Source organism: Crocodylus porosus, unplaced genomic scaffold (assembly GCF_001723895.1).
Source record: "Crocodylus porosus isolate Cpor-Errol unplaced genomic scaffold, CroPor_comp1, whole genome shotgun sequence".
Classification (NCBI taxonomy): Eukaryota; Metazoa; Chordata; order Crocodylia; family Crocodylidae; genus Crocodylus; species Crocodylus porosus.
The window spans coordinates 64,085,059-64,100,264 of record NW_017728909.1 but is presented as its reverse complement, the minus strand read 5'-3'; the positions used below and the strand labels follow the sequence as shown (position 1 = coordinate 64,100,264).

The following is a 15,206-nucleotide window of genomic DNA, read 5'->3' as shown; positions in this document are numbered from 1 at the left end:
TTCTCAATCCCATTTCTAATTGGGACTTTGAATTTTTTAATACAAAAATAAATACTTCAAAAATTATCTCATACTGCGAGGATCATGTAGTTTTAGGAATGAAAATGGCTTTATATTCATATTCTTTGAGACTAGAGTTAAGCATTTGAAGGTAGCCCTAGATTTTACTTTTTTCACACTATCTCCTAAGGTTGAACTTCCAGATGCCCTAAGAATTTTATCTCTACTGCTTATCATTAACATTCAGTTAGCCTAAGTGCTTATCATTATCACTAAAACCAGCTGAAAATTTTGGATGCAGATTTTTCACCCCAAAAATATAGTTTAGTGAAAGCCAAAATTTCCAGTAACATCATCCAAAATATCAATCCCACTGACAAAGTTTGGGTGTTTTTGATAAAAAAATCAACATTAAATGGAAATTCACATTTAAATTTCACTTTAAAATGTCATTCAAGTCATTTCTTTGGTTGATAGGGACATTCAAGTTGATTTATTTCCTTATAGCAGAAAAGGAAATAGCTGGCAGTGCATGCTCTGTGGCTCCAGGACCAAATAACTTGCTTCCATCACCCTCCAAGCTGAAATTGTCTGAATTTGAGGACTCTGGAAAGAGGGCTGAGGCTCTAGTTCCTAGGACAATGGAGGGATGGAAAGGAGTTTAATAGGTGTCTGGTTGGCTGAGTTCCTGTTGAGATGATTATTTAAATGCCTTTGAGATGTGGCTGCAGCATTAATGGTAAGTAAATGCACTCACAGCCCTGAATTGGTATTCCAAGGGAGCTATATAAGTCAGTAAATTTCAGGTTTTCAGTTTTAAAGAAATAAAATGGCCTTTTCAGTAAAAATAACAAATTGAAACAAAATTTTAGTTCAGAAAGCAGAACTTTCCACAGGAAAATAAAAAAAGGGTTTTTTGGTCCAAAATTTTTGGAGTGAAAAAATGTGGTTTCCCAGCTAATTATCGCAAATGTTGAGCTTGATTTTGCTAACTCTGGGCACTGACTACAGCAGTAGTAGAGGGGCTCAGCACCTTGCAACAGGTGCTTATCAAGTGGCAGAGTCACACAAGAGGTGTCTGACAAGGTTCTTTGGGTAGATGTGATATCTTTTATTGGACCAACTAAGTATTTGGAAAAAAGTTATTAGCAAGCTTTTGGATGCAGTCACCCTTTGTCAGACACAGGGAGTCTCTGTTGGTCTGAGAGGTGGTTACTATCTATGCCTCCTTCATAATTATCCTTCTTAATTATCTACATTGTGGGAATGGCTTAAAAGCCCCAGTCAAGGACTGGGAACCCACTCTGTTAGGCACCCTACCTATGTATACCAAAACAATGAGCCTTATCTTAAAGAGGATCCCTGTGATAAGCTGTTATTTGAGGAGCTGTTCCTGCCATTCTTATCAAGCTGAAGATTATCTCTCAGTGAACTGTATGGGTAGAGATTAAAATAACTTCATTTCAGATTTAGCCCAGTAGGTCAAAACATGTGCCCTTGCAAAGTGGCTTCTCTTGTAGCTCAGATGTAAAGCTCTCAGTGCACCCACTTTCTTATGTTGCAGGTACATGGGCAGATAAGTTAGGTTCTTAATTTTCTAATAAAATGCATGTTTCATTTGCAAATTATAATGTTTTTGCTGAAGAGGGAATAGAACACTAATACTAATCCTGTGAGCAATTTTCAATCCTGTGAGCAGGCAGTAATTTTAAATGTTCTAGACCAAACACAATGATGTGTTTTTATGATTCACCAGTGAGTTTGAAACACTTATTCTTATTGTTGAAATGTTAGAATAAGGCAAGGTATTCAGTGTGGGAGTATTTTGTTCCAACACAAGGGATTTTGATACAAAAATTATAGTTGAAGCAAATGTAATAAATGAAATAGACTGAAGTATCAGCAGATTTAAGCATCCATTCTTTTGTTTGTTGGGGGAGGGGCTTTCTGAGGTGTATGAAACTGTGCAGGAGAGACTATGGAGAGCTGTGTTTTTATGTGAGGATACAATAATGTTTATGGAGGTGCCTTTTCATGGCCTCTGTGGTTGCAATGTTTGTATTTCAGACAAGTGCTGATCTTCATGATGAATGTACAGAGACTCACACTGGAACCTCTGCATCTGCTCCATTGGCAGCGGGGATTTTTGCTCTAGCCCTTGAAGCAAAGTAAGACTTCCTAAACTTTTCCGGTTTTGCCCTACCCTTATTATCAGACCACCTCTCTCAGGATGTCCAGTTCCTGTCAAGAATCAGGTCTGCTAACTTTACTAACTTTAACAAAAGGATTGGTTAATACCAGCCTTCACACCTGCTAGCCAGGCAGAGCCAACACAAGAAAAAGACAGTGAGCTGGTGATTCTACTTTGTTCTGTGCAGCAGCAACAGTTTGCTTACTGAGGAATGGTCAGCTGGACCTGAAAGTAATGAAACAACACACGTATTTGTGAGACCATAATTTGAAGGCAATACGGCTGTACAGGTTTCAGTGAGGTATCACTTCAGTCTGCAGAACCTTTAACACTCATAATGATGCATGAAATGTAAAGTACCCAGGTATGACTGTCAAAGCAAGTAGTTCAAAAATATGTCCTTGTTAAAGACACAGAGACTTACAATGGCATATTCATAAAAATATTTTCAGAGAAGACGTGCACTTTATGGGAGGAAGCATACTAACATGAGACTTGGGAGACCCTGTCCCATCACAGACATTTAGATCCAGATTGCTGAAGTGTAAACACACCCAAAGATGAAGTTAAGTGCCTACTACAATTTTCAACAGTTCCCAGGTGTCTAAGTCTCAGTGAAATCAATAGGAGGTACGAACCTTTTAAACTCCTAATAAGCCTCAAGTTTTGGTGCCTAAATACCTTTGAGGAACTGGGTGTAAGTCCTTCTGTGCATCAATTTGCTATCTGTATAATGGAGATAACGGCATCTCCCTACTTCGGAAAAGTATTAAACAGATTACAGATTGTATGCATGGTTCTTAAGTATTACAATAAATGGAGCATCAGTTAGATTTTACTTTTTTCAACAACTTTTAATGTGCAGGGCAACAGTGCATCATTATGACAAAGTCAATAGACACTTGTATAGAAATTTAACCAATCTTTTCTCAATAGCCCTAATCTAACATGGAGGGATATGCAACATTTGGTAGTCTGGACATCAGAATATGACCCACTGGCTGGTAATCCAGGATGGAAGAAAAATGGAGCAGGGTTGATGGTGAATAGCCGATTTGGATTTGGATTACTTAATGCCAAGGCACTGGTGGATTTAGCTGATCCTAAAGTGTGGAAAAGCGTACCTGAAAAGAAAGAGTGCATAGTCAAGGACAACAGTTTTGAACCAAGGTAAGACTTTGCAGTGACAATTCATATCTAGTATCAGTCTCTATCTCCCAGAGCTAATGCTGTAAGATAATATCTTGCACTAAATTGTTCAAATAGTTGTAAATTGAGACTGAGATATTTGCCTTGTCATCTTTCTCAGGAATCTACGAGTAACAAACAATGCCCCATCTCTTACTTTGTGCAATTCACTGTAAGGCTAATAAAAAATCACTATCACTCAAAACTTAATCAGGGAAGAGGACTATTTGCATATGCTTGCATGTAACTAGTATGTGGGTACTCGCAGTTGCAGGATTATTAACACGGGAACACTAAATCCAACCAGCTGAAGCATAAAGATATTATATTAAGTCTTATGCTGCTATTATGTAAGAGACAAAAAAAGAGATACCAAAAAAGGACCAGTGGACTTTAAAATAAAATCTCTAAATTGTTCCTAAAATAAAGTTTATCTAATGTGTGGCATACATTGAATACCTGGTATTCAATATACATGGTAAAAAGCTGATATCCATCTGTATTTGTATAACTCACATGCATAACATCACTTTTGTATAATGCACTCTTACAAATGCACTCAGATAAAACCCTCTATGCCAGACATGCAAAAATTCTCTATCTGCTGCACATAAACAGACAAACTGCAATGAATTTCTTAATAATTAACATGTTTAATCAATAAGGATCTTTAGACCCCCTTTTTGTCTCCTCTTGTTAGTATATGGCTTTGCTTTCTAGAATAAACAGTTTTCACAGATCTACAAATTACATAATCTCCAGGGCCTTGGTACAGCTATACAGTGTGTCACCACTTGGTAACCTGCTTATTTGGGCTATTTTTATTAGAGCTCTATTTTTATTCTTCCTCTCTATATGACAATATGCAGCTATGTTTTCCTTTTATGTTTTGAATTTAATACAGAGAACTGAGGTATAAAAAACTTATTATTTTGATATGATTTTAATCCTCTTATGTTCCATTATAAATACAATGCTCATAAAGCCCTACATTTTTAATGCATTGCGTGGGGATGGAAGCAATTACTGGAAACTGTGAAGAGAAAGCAGTACACAATGCTCTGTAAATCTAGGGAAGGTATAGGCTCTAAATTAGAATGTGCTACAAATGATTAAAGGAGCTACAGCTGCTGCTGTTTTTTCCAGCCATTTTACTACACGGTGGTACATATGCCTGCTGGTGATTTTACTGAGGCACATAACCTATAAATCTGATACACTCATGTGACATGGTTGTTTGCAGAGAATGCTTTTAAGGGGGTCTCTTGTGGGACAATGCAACCTTGAAAGAAATTATCAATCATCAAGCTTACAATATAGCCATGACACAAACTATCAATTATCAAGCTTGCTCTCTTCCATGGTTGTAGAAAAAAACAGGCTCCATACATTTAAACTATCCATGCTTGGGTGATTTCTGAATCCCTTGGGTTCTCAGAACCTGCCTGGGTTTCACTGGGTGTTTTGGATAAGTCAGGAATACAGTCTCAGTTTGATTTGTTCATGATACTACATAAAACACATCAGAGGGACTAGTGTTGTAGGGTACTAAGCAATATAATCATGTATTTCCCCTAACTTTGATAGGTTATTAAGAGCAAATGGTGAAGTAACCATCGAGATTCCCACAAAAGCTTGTGAAGGGCAAGAGAATTCTGTTGCATCTTTGGAACATGTGCAGTTTGAGGCAACGATTGAATATTCCCGCAGAGGCGATCTGCACGTCACTCTCACTTCCCCATCAGGTATGGAAGGCCAAGAAATGTATTCAGAGAAATGACTTGTTGGTGCTCTTGTAATGTACAAGTTTCACCTTATTAATATTTATGTAAACAGTGCTTATTCCCTCCCAAAGTAGAAATGGCTGACTACACTCTAGGGAATATCTCATTCCCTCCTAAGCAGCTCTAGCTTGGAGGATGCATGTGGCAAAGCAAGGGTTTAGATGCCTATGTCCCACTATCTCCGTTCATTTCTTCCTGTCTCCCTCCAACCCTACTTCCATAGTGCATCTTATATTCAATATGATTTCATCTTATTATTCATACTTCCTATGGGACAGCCTGTGCTACAGTGAGCCAAAAAAATCTGTGCAGGGGCAGAAGCTGAATTATCTGGATGGTTTGAATAGATACATCATGCATGTACCAAACACACAGGTAAAATGATGGATGCGTTAAAATTATTTAGAACAACCAAGTAGCCTTAACTCTGCCCTTTAACAAGGCCACAAAGTGGGGGGGGGGGGTCCCACAATCTGGGACCACGAATACTAAACTTCCCCAACCTTTGTCATGTGATTACTCCATCATGTCTCAAGAAGGCAGAGCTAAAGTTGTCTGAAGGCCTTAGCTGTACATTTCCATACCTTGTCCAGATGTCTTTTAACTGGAATTCTGAATTTCCAGGGGTAGATTTGGGGATAGATTTGGGCACTTCAAATGATGAGGGAAGATTTTATAAAGGGATAGCCTGCATTCCCTGGCTGATGTGTACTGGGAGAGAGGTTACAGTATCTTGCTAAGCCTCCAGAGTTTTGAGTTTGAGCCCTGCTTTGGACTTATGCTGAAGACTGTCACCAGCTGAACCAGCTGTGAATGGATACCTGATCATTTAGGGCAGTGGTCTCCAAACTTTTTTGTTCGTGCACCCCTATCAGTAAAAAATTTTTGAGCATGCACCCCCAATATATGTATATTTATATAAATATACTAAATAGAAGTTCTAATATTTTCTTCCCGCACCCCAATGGATTGTCTTGCGTACCCCACTTTGGAGACCACTGATTTAGGGGAGTCAAAGATAGCTGTCCTCATCACTCCCTGGTGTGTCTTTGGCTACAGAACCTATGCTGGTTACCTTTGACCTGTGCACAACTGCACAAATATTGTTCTGCTGCTAGTTAATGGGGAAAATGGCATCATGGCCACAACTGCCTGAAATACACCCTCTTTAGAACAGCAATACCCAGAGAGAAGGGCTGTCTGATCCCATGTGCTACCCAGTACTTTATTACCTCCTCTATGATTTTGTATTGATATCTAGATGATGCTATTCTTTTCCTAGGTTCATGCCTTTGCTCACTGTCCTATAAATTATGCCCACCAAATACATAAGCCATTCCTTTCCCAATATTTATGTTGTTTACTTATTGGTATTTACAGCTTATGATTGCACACTCCCTTCCCCCACAGCTTTGCTTCTCTAGACTATGTAAATATAGTTCCCCTGGTATCTCCTCATATTCAAATGAGCACAAACAAGCCTCCTACTTTGCATCAGAATCCCTTCTGCTGCAGAAATGCTTTTTTAGACTGCAGTAGTCTTTTTTCAGGCCAGTCATACAGCAGTGAGAATGTTTTCTCCCATATGAGGCTGTAAGAAAACACACTCGCTAAGATTACAGTAACAAATTCTGCTCACATTTACAGCCAGGCAAACCCCAGAGCAGAACTGTGAGTAGAATTTGAACCATGGAGATTAAAGTGGTGAAGCTTTCCCCAGTTCAATTTGCTAGTACTGAACAACATGAAAAGAAGGCATGACGGGCTCTTTCTAATTATTTATTGCTGCATGTCGCTCTCTGCTGTCATGCGTGTTCCTTGCTGGTTTGACACTAATACTCCATGACAACTGGATTTATGGCAATCCTGGTTAACACATTCTTCTTGGAAAGGGATTTGGATAGCTATGAGCTAGAAGCAACATATTGCTATCCCTTAAACAAACCAAAAGCCAGTATAAAATAGTACCTTCTCCAGGTTATAGTGGAATGCAATTGGTACTTTGATTGTGTGAAAGATGGGGAAAAAGAGCCCTGGATCAATAAGCATTAATGTTTGCTTGTTTGTTTGCACAAATACAGGCACCAGCACTGTTCTACTGGCTGAAAGGGAGAGAGATAAGTCTCCCAATGGCTTTAAAAATTGGGACTTCATGTCTGTTCACACATGGGGAGAGAACCCAGCAGGTACTTGGGTTTTAAGAATTACTGATGTGGTAAGTAACCGTGCCAATGATACATATGTATAGACCACTGGATTGTAAACTGCTATCAGTCATGTAGAAAAGATTTTATTTTGTGAAAAACTAGCCGTGTCATTTATTGTTAACATAAAACTTGAATAAGAGAGAGTCCAAGTGATGCAAACTCAAAAGATAAGACCAAATTCTATTGTCACTTAAATCAATGCAAAACCAGGATAACTTCCTAGAAGTGTAACTATCAGCAGAATGTAGCTGTTATATAGTCTCTTTCATGGTACATACTCCTCTTCCCACTAAAGAGAAACCTATTAATGCAATCTTATATGGTTTTGGAATTGAATAATTAATGGAATTTATAGATGATTAGCTGCAAATTAGGTTTTTTTCTGTGAAGGCAAACATGAGGCAAGTTCTGTTCTCTTTTTTTGGTACATGTGCATAATTTTCATTGATTCAAAAGCTTTTGAATTAATTAATTTCCAGAGAGTTTAGAGACCTATTCTGATGTATATCTTCCCCTATATTCTCTCTCAAAGTAATTACCACTGAATGACCAGCAAGGATTATAATGAAGAAATCTAGAGATATAAAATAAGTATGTTTACTAAAACCAGACGGGAATATGGATTATAACCATGAGAGCTTTCAGAAGAAGCTGCTTGGTAGGCAACTGAGAAATCACTGCCTTCAAAGGGAGAGGGATCAATCCATGCTGGCTCACTCTGGAGAATTTCACTCAAGTTGTTTGTTAATTAGCTTGTCACTAAGGATCAGATCCTGTCAGGGGGTGAATGTTAACTTTGTGATACCGAGTGTCAAACCTCTGCTGGCCTCTGCAGAAATCAGTAGGCATTAAAAGTGCTCAGGTACTTTCAGGATCTGGCCGTTAGATCACAGGGCTGGAAATGAAGCATTGATTTTGCTCTTCTCTGGGAATATCTTTAATTGGTAGATCAGGATGCAGAGAAATAAATGGCATGGTTTGGAAGCAGAGGGCATTATAAACAGTAAGGTAAGGCCAAGCACCCAGCAGGTGGACAAGGTGACAGAAATAAGTTATTCTCCACATGGTGCCTAGGAGCAGAATTAACACCACTTGTAGAATTGTAAGCCTGTCAGATAACCTGGCAGCTATAGACACCCTAGTTTGCAGCTCATAGGAAGGCACCACATTTTTTTGGAATGCAAAGGTTTTCCTTTAATTGATGGCTAGTCTGTTTTCTGTGCAAATAAGAGGTACCTGAAATCTAAATCGAACCCAGCTCTCCCCCTGCCAGTTCCTGGCAGTTTGTTACTTCACACTAACGAATCCTTATATTAATTACACCTACCTAACGAGGGCCTCACTTAGACTTACTGCTAATTTAGTTGTCTTTCAATCTGTATTTGTAATCTTCATCTGCAAAGTAGGCTTTTTATTATAAGACAGGACTCTTCAGCAACCACCTCAGTGGAGGCAGATGGCAGAGCAAGTGCTCTGATAATGAAGCCTGTTAAAAATAAACATCAGGCAACTCCCTACCTGTCTCTTCCCTTTATTACATTTTAGCAATACTATTCTAAAACTCCACAGCTCACAGTAGAGAGTAGTGATTTAAGCTGTACTGTACAACACTAGCATAACTAAAACTGGGTGACCAGGACAGCTGCCACACCACTGCTGCCACAGGCACACAACCATGCCAGCTGCACAGCAACAGCCAGAAGTCACTGCTGGCCCCATGTTTCACAGCTGCCCCAGGTGCCCAGCTGCATTGTTACACCTCTGCTGTACAGCATGAGAGGACATTATTAAAAAAGGCTGTTACAACAATTGTGCAGAACTTCTTGTGCAAAACTTGCTGTACAGCAGCTTAGCAGACAGTAACAACAAGAAACATCATGTGGTTTAATAATGTTTGACATCCTATAAAATAATGGAATTTGACCTATGGTAACACAGTTAATTATCAATGATACTGTGTTATAATAGCCATGTACTTGTAGCATATCTGGTCTGGTTTAGAGTCTTTGTAATAAATCTCCCCTTCTGTTATGCATTTTACCCAATAATGTATCTTTCATTGCTCATACATCAACATCTAAATTTACATTTGTTAAAAGCACTAACCTCTTTAACTGGCTTGGGGCTTTGCTAACATCAGCTATCTTTTCTTTCATCTTCCTTCATCCAGTACTAATATGATGCTAATGTCTGTCTTTTAGTCCAGGAGAATCCAAAATGAAGGGAGGATTGTGAACTGGAAACTGATTTTGCATGGCACTTCTGTCCAACCTGAACATATGAAACAGCCTCGTGTATATACAAACTACAATGCTGTGCAAAATGACAGAAGGGGAGCGGAGAAGATGACAGACTTTGTAGAGGTATCAGTTACTTTATGTTTTCCTCCATATATGTCATATTGTTATAACAGCATAAAAGAAATATACCATTTGGGGTTTTCTGAATTCATTTACCTGCATGTACTCATTTCACCACACCTTTACTCATTTGTTAGCTGTGTGCATACTGTGATGTGATCCATGCCCGTAAGTAAATGTTTTCAGTTACTCACCCATTTAACAAGGCATGATCTGAGGGACCTAAAAATGATTTTATGACATGAGTTCTAAAAAAGTCGAATGGTTGTTGAGGGAACTTCTCCAAACAATCTGAGTTTAGAGCTCTGATCACTTCTAATGTTTTCTGTGGAAGTAACTGTCAGGGCCCAAAATTGTTGACCCAGGTCCAAGAGATGCAAGGACTGTTGGAGTGAAGCATACTACCAAGTGATTCTGCATGGGTTTAGAGACTCTGCAGACCTAGACATTATCCTGGTAACCAGAGCTCCAACTGCATTGTATTCTATTTCTTCACCTTCAAGAGGAATTGATAATTATTTATGGAAAACAAATAAAAAATGTTAGGCATCTCCGCTTTAAAGCAAAACCACGCACAACTCCCATTAGTAGGTAGGTATGTTCATAAGGGTACATCAGTAACAGAGGTACAGGTGACTCTGGGATGAAATGCAGCAGCTATGTAAGAACACAGAAGTGAAAGTGAAGTAAACCTGTATTTAATAGATACTGCAGGAGGGGAAATGATGGGCAAAATGTAGCTTCCAACATGAAATTTGGGATACACTTTCCTATTCTTGTTGGAAGATATACGATGAACACTCATAATCCAGCCACCACTTCCATGTCTCATCTGAAAGACAGCACCTCCAGCAGAATTGTATTCATTATGCTGGGGAATCAGTTTGTTCCTGCATGAGAGAGGAAAATACCTGTTGAGTCACCCTCACCCTCCCATAACCAGTCTTTATAAAAGTCTCTCATCTAAGTTCTCTTCAGTCCAGTCAGGCTTAACTTTCTTATAATCTGCTGGTTTCACACAATTATAATATGCTGTGATTGAGACCTGTACAGTTAAGTAATTAGCTAATATACTATACTATACTATACTATACTATACTATACTATACTATACTATGTTACTTGTATACAATACATTAAATAAGACATTTTTAGGTTTTTTTTTCCCCTGGAGCCACATACATTCCTATTGTTAACAAGGCCAATTTCAGAGAAAGCTTCACTGATCCCTAATGCTTTTGATCCTATTCTGTATTTTAGGACCATACCACGCAGGAGAACCTAAAGGAAAAATCCAAAGTCACAGGAGGTACCAGCAGTAGCACTGATAAAATGGGAGACAAAATCCCATCGGAGGCGATGCTTCACCTATTGCAAAGTGCTTTCAGCAGGCAGATGTCCCAGAATCGAGCACCAAAGAAGACTCCAAGTGAAAAGTTAAATATTCCATACGAACATTTCTATCAAGCCCTTGAAAAATTAAACAAGCCCTCTCAGTTAAGAGACTCAGAGGAAAGTCTATACAGTGACTACGTTGACCTTTTTTACAACACCAAATCATACAAGCATAGAGATGATAGACTGCTGCAGGCCTTGGTTGATATTTTGAATGAAGAAAACTAGAATGTATGATACAGCACTGGAGTTGGAAATATTCATGCCCCTCCTCCCCCACCTACTCTTCCCTTGTCAGCCCTGTATTTTACACGCTAGTTATACAATTACTCTTTTGAACACTTCATCCTTAACAAGGATGCCAAGAAAGGAAAAGCAGCAGAAAGTGTGAGGTACTAAGCTTATGGGTGTTTATGATCACTCTATTCAAGGTCTTTCTTCATTAATATCAAAGTAGATGGTTTCTTTCCTGTGGCATGAAATACAACTGTAGTCCTCTGAAAATGCAGCCCTCAAGTTCAAACCCTTTTTCTTTTACTTATTTTTCCACACTTTATTCTCTGAGCAAGCATTGAGCTTGAAAATCAGGGATGTCAAGCCGTTCTCAACTGAACTGCCAAAGCTATGGGGAGATACTGCCTTCTCTAGGCCTGTAATAAATCTATCAATCCTTATCACACGTGGCATCCACTCAAGATTTAACACTAGCTACAAATACTATCACAAATACAGATTCCCTGGCCATTTTCCAGATGACAACCAACCCAAAGATCTCTATTCTATAGGAAAGAAATCTAGAATGGCTGGAAAACTTGCAGTGCATTTGAGCTTTGCAGACAGCTATAAATCAGAAGATTCCATTATCCACAGTTGAAAAAAAAAAAAAGGATTGGACTTTATTCTGATCTCATATCAGCAGAGTTTAAACTAAAATGAAAGTTAAAATGAAATAAAAAATGCAGACAGAATCAAGCCAATGATCCCCATCACCAGTGGTATTGTAGAAACTACTGCAGCAACATCTGTAATCAATTTGTTTTCTCAGTGATGTTTCAGGAATCTTTGGTGAATCTTTTAGTCCTACAAGGGGTTGAGGGCTTGAGGCCAGGCGCTGGGGACAAGTCTAGAGCAATTTCACCAGCAAACTTCTGGCTCTGGACCTCATCAATGGAGTTGGGTGGGCAGGTCCTGTTCTCCCAGAGACCTGCAGCAGATGCGGTATAGGCAAGGTTGAAGTAGGCATAAGGAAGATATTTCCATAAGAGAATTCTATAAAATGGGATGACAATGTCAGAGGTTGATTGCAACAATCTTAAATCCTTTGGTGGGTTGAGAGGAAAATGGAGAGAGAGTAAAAAAGATGGAAGAAGTTATCACGGACAAAGGAACCGAAGAAAGGAGGAAAAGAATAGGTGAATGGGGAAAAGGTTGAAACAAAATAGAGAAGGAAGAGAAATATGGAGAGAATCCACTTGAATGACAGCAGGTAAACTGCTAGTCTGACTCGGATGGTGGGGGGCTTGCTGGATGAAGAGAGCTGGAACAGAATGATCTGAAAGGGCAGCACACATCACAGCAACTATACTTCAGACACACATTTGTATTGGGAATATGAGTTGGCATATATTTTGTTACTCATAAATTTGACAAGAGAGTATGTAGTTGTGTAAGCAGGTAAAAATTGGAGGAACCTAGGGCAGGGGAATACAGAGATTTCAAGTGGTAGAATAAATGCAGTGATTAATTACAATGCCAAAGCTGTCTAAATAAGCGCTGACTAGAATTTACCTCCTTTTCTCTAATGTCTCTAAATGTCTTTTCCAAATAGATTTTAGAAATACTTATCACTGTTCCAGTATCTCTATTTCATGAGTGGTACTGGTGTCTCTCAAACTGGGAACTTTGCCTGGCATGGATGCAGATTTTCAAAACCACTGTTAAATCCTCATATTTAAAATAAAAACCTAGGTACTCAAACAATAGTTAATCCCACTGATAAAGTAACCAATTAAAAAACAACAACAGGACCTCTTTTATAAGTTTTTTTAAAAACCTCGGATTTCTCATTCATTCAAATGGTATCATGTAGTTCTTAGATCTAATTCTGCACTATGCCACTTTTAATTGGATTTAACTTAGTCGGCTTAAGGAGTCCTAAAGTACATCTTCAGACTCTCAAGGCAGTGACTTCTTGTTTGAAGTGTATGTTATTACTAAATTTCCTCTTCCTTCTTTCCCTCTCTTTCTTTTTTCCTCTTCGCTCTCTGTTATATTGGAAGTTTTTCTTGGAGGTAGGAAGTGGTCAAAAAATGGAAGTGGTTGAAACCAGAAAGCTTTCTTGTGTTTCGTATGATGTCCCTTAACACTAAGACTTAGAAAGGCAGTTTAGAGAGGTGCTGAACAGGAAAACATGACTAATTTCATAGCCAGGAGTGGACGGCAGGGTACACTAGCTAATTTCCACCCCTGCTTTAGATTTGAGTACTGGGAGCTAATTGTTTTGTTATGAGCCTTAACAGCAGCTGTCTTCAGGGAGCAGCAGTAAGAGCAAACCCCCATTGCTGTATGATTACTTCACGTTTTAATAACAGCAGATTCAATAATGGACCATAAACAGTGTACTCATGTTAAATACGTTATATGTATATAAGTTATATACATGACTTTTCCTTTGTTTTAAGCCCAATTCCAATGTTATGGCCAAAGTTTCATCAGAGAACAGCTTTAAAATTAATCTGATGAAAGTCTGTCTCTTGAATGTTTCCAACCCAGAGTATATTGTACAAACTTAAATTATTTTTATTGTTAGTCTTCTCTTGGTGCCTGTGTGGGTTTTGTGAAAACTGTAAACGGGAAAAAAAAAGATGTTTTCTCTCAGAATTTTAAATTATATTTTCTTTACAGGTATTTATAATATATCAAAGATTTTATCAAACAGACAGAATTTTAAAAGGCATAATAAATTATATTAAGGAACCAATTTTTTCTTGAGAAAGAGAAAATTTCATCCAATAAAGGTATTTTTAAAAGGCATGTTCCAACAGTAACTACAACATGTATGTGATGTGCTGTTAAAATTACATTTGTCTAATAATAGCATAATACAGTATGTTAGCAGAGCGCAGAGTGTGTGGTCTTAACATTTGTAAAGAAAACAAAAGCTGAAGTCAAGCCATGGATTCAGTTATCTGGGAAATATAACATTTCATTAGACTTAAGAAGAATGAATGGTCTCATCACTGAGAAAATTTGGTGGGGGGCACAAAATATGTAGTTTATTATGATCAGAAAATTTTAGAATATGTATTTGCAATGAAGAAAAAGAAATACAGGGTGGATCTTTCATGACTGGAGCCACATGATGATTCTCTATTGGTTTCAATGAGAGAAAAATTGGTTCCTGAAGATCTGAAATGTAACATCCTTCTTTCTGTCTCATATAAAAGCATGTGTCTGCAGTACCCTTGCAGTCGCACAGAACTTATAATGAAGAGGTAGACAATAATAAGATAAGGGGAATTTTACTGAAAAAAAAATCTTGATTTTCCACTGTCTTGCATCTGCATAAAAGCTTTCAACTTCTGCTTTGCAAGGTATTAAAATAAATACACAGAGTGCAAGGCAGTGAAGTAAATAGTTCCTTATATTCTCACAGTAAATGGCTTGTGGAGTGCTTCCTTTGAAGAGGACAACTGTGTGCTAGGGTAAATCTGATAGAAGTGGTTCCAGTTTCAAATACTGGCTCATATCCTTGGGCAGGGATGCATCAGAGAAAGGAAATAACATGTTGGCGTACACCAGGGTTAAGGAACATACTATAACACAGAGGCATTAAACCAGTCTCTCACTGCCATGTTGTTCTTTAGGACCTGGTTACCAATTGTGTAAGTTAGAGCTGCTTTTGACTTAAGCAGGTACTAGTACAGAATCAGGAAAACAACTGGGAGCATCTACATGAGTTGTCTAATTAGATCTGCAGTAAAGTCTCAGCATCTACATGTGTGGTCCTATTAGGAAACTAATAAATGCCACTGTATGTTAGTACTTGTCAGCACAAGTGCTATTCTATGATGGCATAATT

General features: G+C 38.3%; 1 protein-coding gene across 1 annotated transcript in view; it reads left to right on the top strand.

Annotated features, from left to right (window-relative positions):
* The window catches only part of PCSK1 (proprotein convertase subtilisin/kexin type 1), a 37,885-nt gene extending 23,640 nt beyond the window's left edge, over positions 1-14,245 (top strand). The window contains exons 9-14 of the mRNA XM_019531715.1: positions 2,068-2,168; positions 3,128-3,361; positions 4,967-5,124; positions 7,245-7,378; positions 9,572-9,733; positions 10,991-14,245. Coding sequence (XP_019387260.1) covers positions 2,068-2,168; positions 3,128-3,361; positions 4,967-5,124; positions 7,245-7,378; positions 9,572-9,733; positions 10,991-11,353 — 1,152 coding nt within the window. The 3' untranslated portion in view covers positions 11,354-14,245. The remainder of the gene's footprint in view (positions 1-2,067; positions 2,169-3,127; positions 3,362-4,966; positions 5,125-7,244; positions 7,379-9,571; positions 9,734-10,990) is intronic.
* The last annotated feature ends 961 nt before the right edge of the window (positions 14,246-15,206 follow it).